This window comes from Bactrocera dorsalis, chromosome 3, assembly GCF_023373825.1.
Source record: "Bactrocera dorsalis isolate Fly_Bdor chromosome 3, ASM2337382v1, whole genome shotgun sequence".
NCBI lineage: Eukaryota > Metazoa > Arthropoda > Insecta > Diptera > Tephritidae > Bactrocera > Bactrocera dorsalis.
The window spans coordinates 42,001,393-42,016,340 of NC_064305.1; the positions used below are offsets into that span (position 1 = coordinate 42,001,393).

Consider the following 14,948-nt stretch of genomic DNA (forward strand, 5'->3'; position numbering starts at 1 on the left):
CGCACCGCCAACTTAGCCGACGTCATCGTCGAATATATGTGGCGGCGATCTATTCAAAAGCAACAAAAAGATCCTTTTGTAGCATTAATAGAAGCAATTAAATGTGTATATACATTGCACTGAAACATTTTGGTTTTCTTTATTTTGATTTCTTGTCCATACAAAAATGTTGGCTGGGTTGCATTGGTTTCAGTTTGTATGGAAAAATGAGCAAAAACACTGATTTTTGGTCATTTTCAAAGGGCTCCTTACAGGTCTATAGGGGCACTAGGGGGTCGAGGTTTATTAAAAAGTTCGATCCTTCCTCTTTCCAATAAGGGGTCGGTAGCCATCCCTCCCTGTTTTTCTCCATAAACGATACTTAACCGGCGCGATACTAAACATTCCCCTATAATACTTTCATTGCTGTCATCTAAGAACATGACTGCTAGAGGGTTGTCATGATGACAGATTCTACGTAAATGAGTCTTTTTTTTCTCAGTTTTAACAAAAGTCATTTTAAGATCTTAATTAGTAATTAGTCTTAGAGTTTTTGATTGCAATCTTTGTAAAGTTCAATATTAACATTGCTAGCAGTTTATGTTTGTTTATGTGTATGTATTGCTTCCATGATAACCGTTTTCCCAAGTAAATGCTGAACTATGTATTTAACGTTATTACTTTTACGATAGTGTTGCCATTTAAAATCAAGAGAGAGCTATTGCTTAGCCTTAATGCAAATAAAACATGTATGGATATACAGACGTTTACTTTCTATTTCCAGCAATCCAGCCAGGTCTGTATCTTGTTCAATTCTTCTTGTACCGAATCGGTTGGTTCAATTGTAGTCTGGGTTGAGGACAAAAGAGCAGTCAATTAAAACATATTCGGTTTCATAAATGTCAGATGAAAAAATGGTGTAAAGTATAGTACCATGTAAATTAATTATTCGATTTGTGTTTCGTGGGCAACTACGGACAACTGCCCGTGAGCAACTCCCCCTTTTTCTTTATTTCGTTTCTTAAATACGTCTTAATACAATATTTTTCTTAAGCCTAGATACAAATATTAATCTTACGTTCTAAGAAGTATATCTACAATCCACTTAAGATAGACCATATGTTATAAGTGGAAAGGCTCATCTTATCTATGAATTAGATCTTGGGACCACTTAGCAAAGTACAATGTTTCAATACGGACCATATGGGTCGTAATTTAAATTTGACTCTTAAATACATATCCGATACATTTTATATTATCTTCGACTTCTAATTATTTTTTTGATGGAAGTCTTCTTATATGTGACATCATTTAGACAAAAAAAAATCTTTTTCTTGTATATTGAAGGTAAAAGATTTAAGATTTGATATTATCTTTATGAATTATATTGTTTCTGTTTTGTATTTTAACTGTATTGCCTAAATCCTCTTTTACAACCTGTTTTTTTAACTGGGATTCAGCTTATTTCTTTGTCCTATTACTTTTTTATAAATGATGTCTCCAGGGTGAAATGGGAAGCTTGTATTATTGCCTGAAAACATTTCAGCAATTTTTTTTTTACATTATTGAAATTTTTATTTTTATATTTTATTATCTTCGACTGGCGTCTTAGGATTTTCTTGTCCAAAGTATTTTAAATTTAGAATTTTTATATTTCTTATTGGCTTTTTACCATTCTTTGTTTGTTTTATATTTTTCCTGCAAAATTTTCGGCTGGTGTCTTAGGACTTTTTTGCTCCAAGTAATAGAAACTTTGTATTTTAATATTTTGATATACATATATATATTTATATTTTTTTACCATTATTTTTTTGTTTTATTTTGCCGGTATGAACTTCGGCTATCGTTGTAGAACAATTTCGTTCCACAATATTTTTTTTTAATTATTCTTTTTACTCTGCTGGTATAAATCTTCAGCTGGCGTTTTAGGATCTTTTTGTCTCAAAATTAATTTTTTTTAATAAAATATTGCCGGTAAAATCTTCGGCAGGCGCTTCAGGAGTCTCTCCTCCCAAAGAATTATATTTTTCTTTACTTTAACTTTATTTTTCGATTTTGTTTTTTTTTATGTATTTGTGAGTTTCATGAAATAGCAATACTCACAAAAATATGGTTAAATTTCTGTTCTTATATATAAAAATGAATCGCAAAATGTGTTGCTAAGCGCATAACTCAAAAACGCCTGGACCACTATGGTCAATCCTTTTTTTAAATATTCGCTGAGGTTCAAAGAAAGGCCGGAAAACCCCTAAAAACAACCCTTTTCTTTTTCCCATGCAAACGAATGAATGTTTGTTAGTAACGCTAAATCTAGCGATCGGCTGAACCAATCTTGATGAAATTTGCAGAGGTTGTTCGCTGTGGATCGGGGAAGGTTTAGAAATAAAAAACCGTATGCTTTTCGTGAGGAAAAGTCGGCAAATAGGACAATTCCAAAAACTAACTTTTTTCATACACACTTTTTTTTATTTTTTTGTTTTGTTTTTCAATTATTTGAATCGTTCAAATTTGTCGTTTGCTTCCTTTATTCTGGCTATTCAAAAAAATGTTTTTTTGAAAATTATTCAGTGAAAACGTTTTGTGTGTTTCACACAATGTGATCAATTACAGATTGAAATTTGTTACGATGCCACGAAGAAGTCGCGCTAATATCGGCCGGCGTTCTTTTTAACCTCAACTTACATTGGCAGCCCAAGCCAAATGATCGAGTACTCCCAGGATGCAATGACATACGTGGGGTATTATGGATTGGGCCAATCAGCAAGCGATCGTCACGACTTTTCAAACAAGGTTTGCCGCACGCAGACATTCTTCTTTAGATGGTGGTTACACCAGATCAAATTGATGAAATCATTTCTGCGGAAATTCCTGATGCAGAGAAAGATCCATTATTATACGAATTGAAATGAACCTTGCGGACACCATAATCCCACTTCGGTTTGTATGTTTGACAATAAATGCTCAAAACACTATCCACGTGTTTTCCTTTCGGTAACACAAACTGGAAGTGATGGATATCCACTCTATCGGTGTTGCTCACCAGACGATAATGGCAGAACTTTCAGCATACAATTTAGAAAATTGAATATCAAAGTTGACAACACATGCATCATACCATATTCACCATTATGGTCTAATTCACATTCAAAGCTCATATCAATGTTGAGTAATGCAATTTGATGTAAACGATAAAATACGTTTGTAATTACGTCACCAAAGGAAGCAACATGGCGGTTGTTGGTCTTGAACGATACGGTCGATACGTGAACTGTAATAAAGCTCTTTGTAGGATATTTAGTTTTGCAATTCATGAACGTTTGGCGACAGTTGTGCGTCTCGCAGTTAATTTGGAGAATGGCCAGAGAGTGTATTTCAACTAAGAGAATACAGTATAGCCGGTGGAACACCGCCAGCAACAAAATTAACATTGACGTGTTTTTTCTCAACTTTCGTCAGTGATCCGCTTGCGAAAACATTGCTCTATTCGAAAATACCTTGATATAATACATGGAATGCATCGTCGAAGAAGTAGTTACGCAGAAAGCAAGGCCGACCAGTAAATGGACAACTAATGCATTAGGACGAATTTACACAATTCACCCGAAAAACGACGATGTACGCAGTTCAACTTCATTTGAGTCATTGCGTACTGCGAATGGTACGGTGTCTGCAAGTTTTGGAGAAGCAGCCAGCAATTACAATTGCTGGAACATGATAATCAATGTAATCAAACGCGAAGATCATTTCGACATATCAGCCTTCAAATCCGCGACAATTATGGGATACGAACAAAAATGACATTGCCGAAGACATTTTACATCGTATTCGCTAAGAATTGGAAAGTTGTCAATTCCGGTTGATACTTCCGGTGGTTTATCAATTCCATCTGCCGTTTATCAATTCACGAAAGATGAGCTCATCACGAATGTTCGAACATTGATCAAATTATCGTAACTAAGATACCTTGAGTGCATGCGCAATTTTAGCTGCCAAAAATACCGATGTTGTGCACTCAAACTGGAAGATTCACAGTCGAATTCCAGGAGACTTGCGCTCATACAAATCGATCGATCGTCTTGATAATGAAAATGACGCCTTGAATTATCCAGTGGCCTCTAGGTATGCAACCGCATCATTGGCGTCTCAAAGTTGGATCTGTCGTTATTATGTTTCGGAATCTTAATGCGCCGAAACTTTGTAATGGAACCCAACTAATTGTGACGCAGCTATCGAATACAAGAGGGCCGAATGCTTAATTTTATGAATTCCGTTGAATTCCAACGATTTGCCATTTCAGTTCAAACCTACACAGTTTCAAGGGAAAAATGCATTTGGAATGGCAATCAACAGGGTACAAGGATAGTCGCATAGTGTGTGACATATATCTGGAAATGCCATGTTTTTCACTCGGCCAGATATACGTGGCGTGATCACGAGTAGGAAAACCATCTTTTCTGTACACTGGAAGAGAAATCAAAAAATGTTGTTTATGTTGTCAATGCGTTGCATTGAAAAAAAAAAATAAATGATCTGTTCAACTTTCTTTTCATTTTAAAACACATAATTTCACACAGGACAACGGCTGCGGGTCAGTTATTTATTTATATGCATTTAATAGATGTGTAAGAATTTATTTTGTTTTAAAATAAGGTTACTTGTAAGTGTCATGATTATTAGTTTTGCAATACTCACAGTGAAACAATTTTTTATACTTAATATTAGTGGGATTATTTCCCATTTAATTAATAAATATAGGATTTACTTACAACAAACTTTATGTTGTTGTTGCTACCGTATTAGCAAAGTTTCAATAAGGACCATATGGGTCGTAAATGTCATGTTATATATTTATGACAAATAAAAGATATGTTCATGTAATGTGATTTGGTGATATTAACTTGTACGCTGCCCGGTAACACTCCAGAACTAGAAAAATACGCATTTGTTTTACTTATGCCTGTTCTACACCAAATGTTTTTACTGTCTTTGTTAAGGGGGTTGATTCCGGTCTCTACTCAACCGATTTGATGAGAAATCGTGTCCGCCAGTGAAAAAACGCATCTCCTTCACTCAGCCTTTTTTCCGACAGAAGTCATCGAAAAATTCGGAAAAATTTTTTTTATAACAATCCACGATATACCTCATGATATGTGAAAAGTTCTATAGTAAAATAAACATTTTTATGATTACCCTACTGACCCTTTAAGTACATTTATTTTTGTATGTCGGTATATATGGTTTTCATTATTTCTATAATTTAAATTCTCAACAATCAGACATCTGTTAAACATATTCAATAATCTTACAGTCATTGAACATATAACATAACATTTGTACTGATAATTGATGATTCACGGAAAGCGTGTGTTCATGACCTGTTAGAAGCAAAGTGCAAAAGCTAATTTCAACGGTTCTGAGACAATAGGGGGATTCCCTTGCTCTTGCAAGCACGGGAGCACCCATTGCAGAATCTAGTGATATTTAAACGATTGATTCTATCAATTTATTGTGAATGACTATTATGCAATACTTTTGGGGAAGACTTTAGTATAACGTCCCAGGATTTCGGGAATAAAATGGGTATGGTCGGATAGAGGAGATTCTCCAGATCAAAATCAGCCGCAGGAAGCTTATAGTTTTCGAGATATTCGCATTTAAAGTTGAAAATTACCACTATTTGAAGTACGTATTTTCTCAATATAAAATTAATTTTGCACTTATATAGTATGTATATCCCCTAGCACTTCACTAATTCGTTTGTACACATTTATTTTACATTGTGTAGTACAAAAACAGTTTTAATTCAATATTAAACTTATTGTTAACATTTATTTAGCTTAAAATAACGAAAGAGCTACAAACGGTCAAATATGATCACATGTTAGAGAGGTTGTTATGCCCTCTATGACATTGCTACTTCTTCGCGTATGGTTCTTTTTTGCGTGGGCGGCCTCTGGCCGCGTTTCAAAAAAATAACCCTGGTCGGTCAAACACCGGGGAATATCAGATTATTTTCGCGGAGAACTCCTTTTCGCACAAACACCGGGGTGTATCAAATTTTTTCACGTTGAACCTTTGCTTATACATATTAGTTTGGTAACACTGATTATTTGACAGTTTGTAACTCATTTGTTATTCTTAAATAACCAGAATTCAACAATAAGTTAAATGTATAATATAAGCTATTTTTGCACTATATTATATAAAATAAATGTGTACAAATGAATTAGTGATGTGTTAATGAATATAAAAGTGCAAAATATAAGTGCAAAATTAATTTTATATCGAGAAAATACGTACTTCAAATAGTAGTAATTTTCAACTTTAAACGCGAATATCTCGAAGGCTTCCTGCGGCTATAACTATATATGTATATTCTTGATCTGGAGAATCTCCTCTATCCGACCATACCCTTTTTATTCCCGAAATCCTGGGACGCTATACTAAAGCCGACCACTTTTGTGAATGGATATTGTGAATGACTATTTTAACGAGTATTGTAATTGAATAAATAAAAAAACAAAAAAAAATATTTAAAAATGCCACAAACTTCTGAGAAACAAAAACTTGTTAATTTTATAATTGAAGAAGCTGCTTCTAATATATTACTACATCTGGATGGTAATTGTTTATTTCACTTTTTTAAGCTTTAAAAACTCAAAAATTTGAACTTTTTAGGCGACAATAGCTATTGGAAAAATTAGATGACAGTCTTGCAATTATCTTATCGAACCATCGCGGAAATTATCAAAATGTACCTAAGTGTTTGGAATAGAGGACTATTGACTATTTAGACGAAGGACGTTACCAACAAATGCTCCGAGTCTTAAGAGATCAATTTTGCGTCGCTATTGTCCTTGATCAAAGATAGGGCACAGTTTAACAACGCTCAGTCCATTAGGCAATTTTCAGTAGAACTACAGTTAGCTACAACCTCATATCGTTTGGGTTCATCGGGTGAAAGTGCGGCGATTCGGAAAGTAGCTACACAGTTTGGTGTAGGAGATGGTGAAACGCTTTACAAGATTACAAAGAGAGTATTTTCGTTAATTTTGAAGTTAAAATCTAGATATATCTCTTGGCCTGATACCAATGAAAGACAAGATATCGTTAAAAAAACGTACAATGAGCTGCCGCATTGCATAGGGTATATTGATGTAAACCATTCGACTTATTTTTCAAAAAGCCGAATCTATTCCATAAAGGCACAAGTTGTATGCGATTAACAGTTAAGGATTCGGCATGTAGTCATAGATGACTTGATCAGAATCTCTTTTCTTGCTCTCTCGCTTGTCAGCTGGCAGGGCACCCTGATCTGTTTTTTGAGCTGGCAACAAAACACAATCAGGGTAACGCCAATCAGCAGTTAGTCAAAAAGGCGGGATGCCAGAAGAGCAGCGCTATAATTACTTGACGAAATTAATGTGAAATGAAATTTCATTGAACTGTGCGAACATATTTTGGCAAAATAAATGTTTATGTAAATTAATTAATGATTTTGCATTTTAGCATTTATATATGTATACATTTTCAAAGTGTTTAATTTAGTGTTTTGTATAATTTATTATATACCCAATCTAATATTTTTCAGCAGTGGCATCATTGGGAAATGTTATAAAAAATGAGAGTTTTGACAGCTCTCTCTCGAACCAAAGAGTCTCGTATCAAGTTATCTATGATGTAGTAGCGGGGCACTTTGGTAGTGTACACGATGCTCGCATGTTTCGTACTAGTGCTCTCTCCACTCAGGAATGCTCACTTTTTTCTTCTTCTCAATGGCTAGCAGGTGATTCTGCTTATCCATTGCTGACCACTCTTATCACGCCATTTCGATTAAATTCACAACAAATGGACTATTCAAAGCGTAAAGCTTTCAACTTGCATCATAGCAGATATCGCATGAGGATTGAACTTTGCTTTGGGGTTCGAAAAGAACGCTTTGGCAGCCTCAAAGAATTAAGAATACGTATTCAGGACGAAAAAAGTCATATTCTATGTTCCAACTGGTTTATTGTTTGCTGTATATTGCATAACATCTTACGAGCTACTTCCAACGATATTAAATACGTAGACAATATAGTTGTCCAAACCAAGCGCAAATCTTTGTACACAATAATGTTTGGTGATCAATAAAACTTTAATTAGTAATATATGTACATATATGTATATATACCAACTCTATTTTTGATATAACTATAGGGTGATTTTTTAAGAGCTTGATAACTTTTTAAAAAAAAAAAACGCATAAAATTTGCAAAATCTCATCGGTTCTTTATTTGAAACGTTAGATTGGTTCATGACATTTACTTTTTGAAGATAATTTCATTTAAATGTTGACCGCGGCTGCGTCTTAGGTGGTCCATTCGGAAAGTCCAATTTTGGGCAACTTTTTCGAGCATTTCGGCCGGAATAGCCCGAATTTCTTCGGAAATGTTGTCTTCCAAAGCTGGAATAGTTGCTGGCTTATTTCTGTAGACTTTAGACTTGACGTAGCCCCACAAAAAATAGTCTAAAGGCGTTAAATCGCATGATCTTGGTGGCCAACTTACGGGTCCATTTCTTGAGATGAATTGTTGTCCGAAGTTTTCCCTCAAAATGGCCATAGAATCGCGAGCTGTGTGGCATGTAGCGCCATCTTGTTGAAACCACATGTCAACCAAGTTCAGTTGTTCAGTTCTTCCATTTTTGGCAACAAAAAGTTTGTTAGCATCGAACGATAGCGATCGCCATTCACCGTAACGTTGCGTCCAACAGCATCTTTGAAAAAATACGGTCCAATGATTCCACCAGCGTACAAACCACACCAAACAGTGCATTTTTCGGGATGCATGGGCAGTTCTTGAACGGCTTCTGGTTGCTCTTCACCCCAAATGCGGCAATTTTGCTTATTTACGTAGCCATTCAACCAGAAATGAGCCTCATCGCTGAACAAAACACGCGCGCGAAACACATTTTGAACCGAACACTGATTTTGGTAATAAAATTCAATGATTTGCAAGCGTTGCTCGTTAGTAAGTCTATTCATGATGAAATGTCAAAGCATACTGAGCATCTTTCTCTTTGACACCATGTCTGAAATCCCACGTGATCTGTCAAATACTAATGCATGAAAATCCTAACCTCAAAAAAATCACCCGTTAGTTATATAAGTTCACACTTACGAAGCCTGAAGAAATAATCTAACTGCTATAAATAATCATAAATAATTTAGTATATTTAATTGTTTTTATTTTCATATTTGTTTTTAATTTCGCATATAGCCACTCTTTCATTTCTAATTCTAACACCTTGTATTTTTCATCACTTTCTATTTTTTTCAATTCTATATCTAAATTTATCTATTTCTTGCTCTTGCAAGATTGCAGATTGCAAAAATCCTATACCGGAATATACAAGGGCACGGGCACCCGCAAAATCTATTGATATATGAACACCGTCTGCATTCATTCTTAACAAAAAATTGTAACAAATCTTTATAATTTAAATACAAATTTTAAAATCTATTTAAAATTAATCTTCCTCAACAATTTAACGTCAAAATGTGTATTAAATAAAATGACTGCTAGCACAGGGTTGCAATTATATTTTTACGTCACATTGCACGCAAATAAATATGGGTTTTGGTCTGACATATTTTACAGCCCTTGCAAGTATTTTTCTGCGTGTGTTCTTGTGCCGTTGTATTAGGTGGAAAAATCTGCAATTCTTGCACCGTGCAAGGGTTTTGCAAGAGCAAAAGAATACCCCTAATATCTAATTTTATTTCCTGAATTTTCTTTTCTTCCTCGAATTTATACTTGTCAAATTCCAGCTTCTTTGCTTTAATAGCAATTTTTTCAGCCTGGGTAGCCGCCAATTGTCCAACGGATGATTTCGGAGGCCGAATTGACTTCTGGTATGTTGATATCGGTGTGGAGATTGGTGCGATCGAAGGCGCAGCATTTGATGGTGCTGCAAGTACATATTCCTCTTCCAAGAATTCTTCGAATTCTGGTTCAGGACTAACTGGAAATAACTGAGGCGAAGGAAGGTTACTTTCAACCAGTAACGGTTGCATGGCCGGCAACCGCTATCAAAATATTTCCCTCAGCTGGTCGTAATATGGACACATTTTAGAAATTTTTGCTGAAATTAGTAAAAAAGTTTTATTTACAATAAATTTAAAATATCTGTAAAATACTAGCCAGTGATGGTTCTGCTGTCAGCTTCATCCTGTAGTCCTGCTCCCGTTGACGCGAGCCAGTCTTTGGCTTTACGGTACTGCGCCTTCAAATGTGGGATCTCCCACAGCACCAGATCGCATGAGACATCCAATTGCGTTTTTTGTATAAATCGTTTATAAAACAAATGCGCGGTTGGAGCCTGAATTAATGGAACGTCTGCTCCATCGTAATCGATTGGGAAATCGGGTTCTCCTGGCGTAATACTTTCACTGCCATTCCGCACAGTTTAGTATGCTCTGGGCATCGGTCACTGGTTCACCCTTGGGGATTCTATAAGAGTATGCTCCGGTCTTGTAACCTTCTGTTAGTCGTCGCATCTTTTCGTACAATTTTCAAGCATTACCCCTGACGGCCAACTTTTCAAACTCTTCGCACTCACTCATTTCGGCCTCTTTAGTTTTTTGTTTACAAATGCGTTTCGCTTCCCTCTTCAACGATTGGTATCTATCCCATCCATGAAATGCCGCCCCACAGTTTCTTTATACGGAGTTGCTGACGAGTGCTCTCAGAAAGCAAAAGTGCAAGTCGAGTAGAGAATCGTTCGGGTGTTTGTTGTGATTGCAGATTCTCGACGTGACGTGCATTTTTGTGGGTTGGGTGCGAATCTTGGCTGCAACAAGATAGTGGTACGAGTCGATGTTACTACCTGGGAGCGTACGCACGTCTAAAATACTGGGGACGTGTTTTCCAGCTATAACAACATGATCGATCTGTTTGGGGGCTATTCGATTCGGAGAACGCCATTTAGCTGGGTAAATTTTTCTATGCTATGTAAAAGAATCGTTTCTGTTCACTCCCAAGTAAATGGCCATCAGATAACTTTCCTCACTTGCGGGAACTTTTAAACATGACTTCATCCTCTAGTACAGTGTTTCCCAAAGTGGGCGATAACGCCCCCTTGTGGGCGCTGCAGGTGTCAAGGGGGGCGGTAAGAGACCCAGAAAGAAAATGGGGGCGTTGTGTAGAAACCTGGTAGGTTATTTGTAATTTTATTTAGCTAGGAGGCCTCTTAGACAACGACTACATGAGCTCTCGACTCTTAACAATAACTTGTGAACATCAACTAATATGAATTAAAAGATTGCTCAAACTCGATTCTATATTTCTCTCCGCGTAGTTCATATATCTGTCCTATTTTATTGAATATAGAAAAAATGAAAATCATGTCAATCGATCGCTCCGTTTCATAACGGGGCATCTCGACAGGATAGAATTTATAGAATACTAACTGTCAAACGTATTGCTATTGCCAAATCTGTATGTGGGCATTTGCTATCATAATAGGGTGGGTAGGTTCGAGCTGATGTAGCACATGCTTTGAGCTCTGGAAAAATTTATTTTATCACTTGACGTCGGGTAGGTAGCTGCTGTAGCGCACGTTTTGAGCTTTTGAACTCCTTAAATCTTTTATGTGGAAAATAAAATAAAGGACAAATGTATTCTGGGGAAAATAAGAAAAGAAGAAAGATCCTTATTTCACAAATGCATTTCTGAGAAAAATAAGAATTCATATTTTTGGACTACTATGTAATAATTGCTGCATAAATTTTATAGACCAATTAAAATAATAAATTTAAAGTGAGCAATAATATTTTGATTTATGCCTGCATAAGTTTATTAAATTTAAGACTTCGACATGAATCTCCAACTGCAAGGCGATAAACTAAATTTAATTTAAACAAAAAAAGTCGTTGCTGCTTTCGCAGCCAAACTGCTTCTACACAAAAAGAATCTGGGCAGACGTGAGTTTCACAATTTTCCGAATTTATCAGTATCATGTAGTAAAGACGAATTGTTTGCCTACTGCCAACATTTGGAAAACCTCCACATTGACTTCACCGAACGATACCAGGACATTTTGAACTTGGAAATACCAGACTGGGTGTTGGATCCGTTTTCAAATGTCAACACAGCAATGTCACCTCAGCCGGAAGAAGAACTTATAGAATTGACAACAAACGAGGAAATAAAAATCAAGTTCAAAAATGGTTACCAAGAACTTTGGCTACAAAAATCGAACTCGTAATTGTACCCTGGATTGTGGTCAATCGTTCAACGATTCTTGATAGCATTCCCCTCGTCATATTTGTGTGAACGTGGGTTTAGTGCGGTGACAACACTGCTTATTAAAAATATAAATCGTTTGCTTGTTACCGAACGTGGCGACTTGCGACTGTTCTTGAGTAAATTGGAACCTGATATTAACAAACTTATTAAACAGCATCAGATTCATCCTTCACATTAGTTTTTGTATATGGATCGATTATTTTAGTTTTATTTTTAATAAAAGATTCTCTGTTTTAATACTATGAAGTTGTGTTTCAATCATCATTCTTATTGGCAGGTGGAGCCCGTAAGAGTTAACTTGAGACCTAAGCGCCGTTGTATGTTACCTACTGCGCTCAGGTTTCAACTTGCTGGTTATAGGAAAAGTTTCGTTTAGAATTCTCCGTTAATATATAGGTCACAATAATTAATTTGAAGTTATAGAGGTTTTTAAATAGGTGAAAAAATGGGGGCGCTAAAAAAATATTTATTCTCAAAGTGGGCGGTAAACAAAATAAGTTTGGGAACCACTACTATAGCCGATACCTCTCAAACTGATAATAGTGAATAACTCGCTATATAGTAAATTTAATTTTTCGTATATAATCATTAATTTTTTATAAATATATATACCATCTACAAAAGAGTCACATATAAAGAATAAATTTGTCTGAAATTCCGATTCGTAATACCCCAGAAATGTCATTGTCTTCTCTCCACTTTTGTGTTATTAAGTCGTTTACCTCGCTCGTGCAATACCAACTAAAGAGTACTATTTGTAGTTGTGTCGCTTTGTAGAAATAAATCTTAATTTTTCTGATATATTCTACGAAGTTGTGTCTCTCTAAGTTAAAAATAGTGATAATCTGTATTATTTGAAATGTGCCACTTTTAATGAAATTTTTCGAGTAGTGACTTTTTTGTAGTTAGTGTTTCTAAACAAAATGCAAAATCATATGCGCCTTAATATGTATTTCGCAGTAAGAAATGCTTAATTCATACGAAACATTTTTTTTACATAAAATAATTTTTGACTCTCCAAAATAAAACCCATAGCTATACTACTTGAATTGCTCAAAATATTAATAAAGTGGAGGATTCAGTGGGAGGTAATGGGGGAAATGCCGGCGGAACTGAAAGTTGACGAAAAAAAAAACCAAAAACCTGCGGCCGACAAACAAAACGCGAAAATTTTTGCGTGAGAATTAGCCAATAATATTACAGTCGCAGTGTACATTTCTCTTTTGGATACAATCCGCGAAGATTTTGAAGACGCGCTTTTTTAGAGAAGTATTGGATGCTCCTTCCAGAAAAAGTATGGCCGTTATTATTTGCCCATTACTGTCGCAGGCATGCAGATAGAAGCTCTGGTGGACACCGGAGCCACGCTCACATATATCGGCAAAGAACTTCAACGTCATCTAGATAAACACCAAATTAAAGCCAGACGCCAGACCAGTCGCATTCAGCTAGCTAACCAGACATATATACCTAGCACGAAAATGTATCCTGTTACTATAGAGCTGGGTAACAAGTCTACGCACCTACTTGTATCAGCTCTACCGACGCTTTCGGAACATGTCATCTTAGGCATTGATTTCCTAAGGAAGCGAGGCCTGACTATCACCATCGATGGTCAACCCCTAACCGCAACACGCCTAAGCACACAGGCACCTACCGATCACCTTGCTATGCTAACCGAAAGGCAACATCTTACAGAAAAGGAGAATGACCAATTGAATACTCTCCTCACTGAAAACGGCAGTATTCTCGACGATCACCGGCCCCAGCACAGCCACCGAACACATAATTCGTCTTAAACACGACCGTCCACTAAAGCAGAGATATTATCCACGCAACCCAGCGATGCAAGAAGTAATCAATCCAACCGAGCACACAAACAGAATCGTGAAAACTATGATTGCACGACGAACAAAGGTCGATCATCGGACCTGGGACCACCAACTAGCCGAAATAGCTTTCGCAATAAATACATCACAACACGACTCGACAAAAACATCAGCAGCTGAGATAAACTTCGGGTACACACCGGCTACACCAAAACAAATCCGTAAAGAAGGGAACGTGCCTGACGAAGAAGCCACCACCGTGCCGACACTCACCGAGCTTTGCCAAGAAATTTCTCACAACTTGTCTACCGTAGCAAAACGCCAGAAGAAATACTACGATTTGCGCAGACGACCATGGAAGCCACTTATCGGCGAGAAAGTACTCAAAAGAGATCATCCGCTCTCGTCCGCAGTAAACAGCTTTGCACAGAAGCTTGCTCCGAAATATTCTGGCCCATATATCGTCAGAAAATTCAAGTCGACCAATACAGTTGAACTCGTGAATCCTAACGCACCGGGTGGGCGTACCATTCATGTGCATCTGCAAGATCTAAAGCAGCTGCCAACCGAATACTAAACTCGAGTAGCTGCTAGCGTGCTCTCTACCGAGCTTACGGACTCTAACTCCGAGCCACCTAGCACTAATGCAACGCAACAACAGACGTTGCCAACACTAATCGAAGCGTCCGTTTGCTCATCTCTTTCCAGATAACCGTAATGAAACCCAGGACCAGCGGAAGGCTACACGCGTCGGGCCGCCACACCAAGCGCCAACCACAGCCACCAGACGAGCCGCAAAAGCCACAACCCTTCCGCCCACCACCGGAAGCACGACCTCGGGTGCGCCCGA

General features: G+C 36.8%; 1 protein-coding gene across 1 annotated transcript; it reads left to right on the top strand.

Moving 5' to 3' along the window:
• Nucleotides 1–14,165: 14,165 nt before the first annotated feature.
• LOC125777581 (uncharacterized) lies at nucleotides 14,166–14,675 on the top strand. Its single transcript, XM_049452670.1, has one exon. The coding sequence runs from the start codon at nucleotides 14,166–14,168 to the stop codon at nucleotides 14,673–14,675; it is 510 nt and encodes a 169-aa protein (XP_049308627.1).
• The last annotated feature ends 273 nt before the right edge of the window (nucleotides 14,676–14,948 follow it).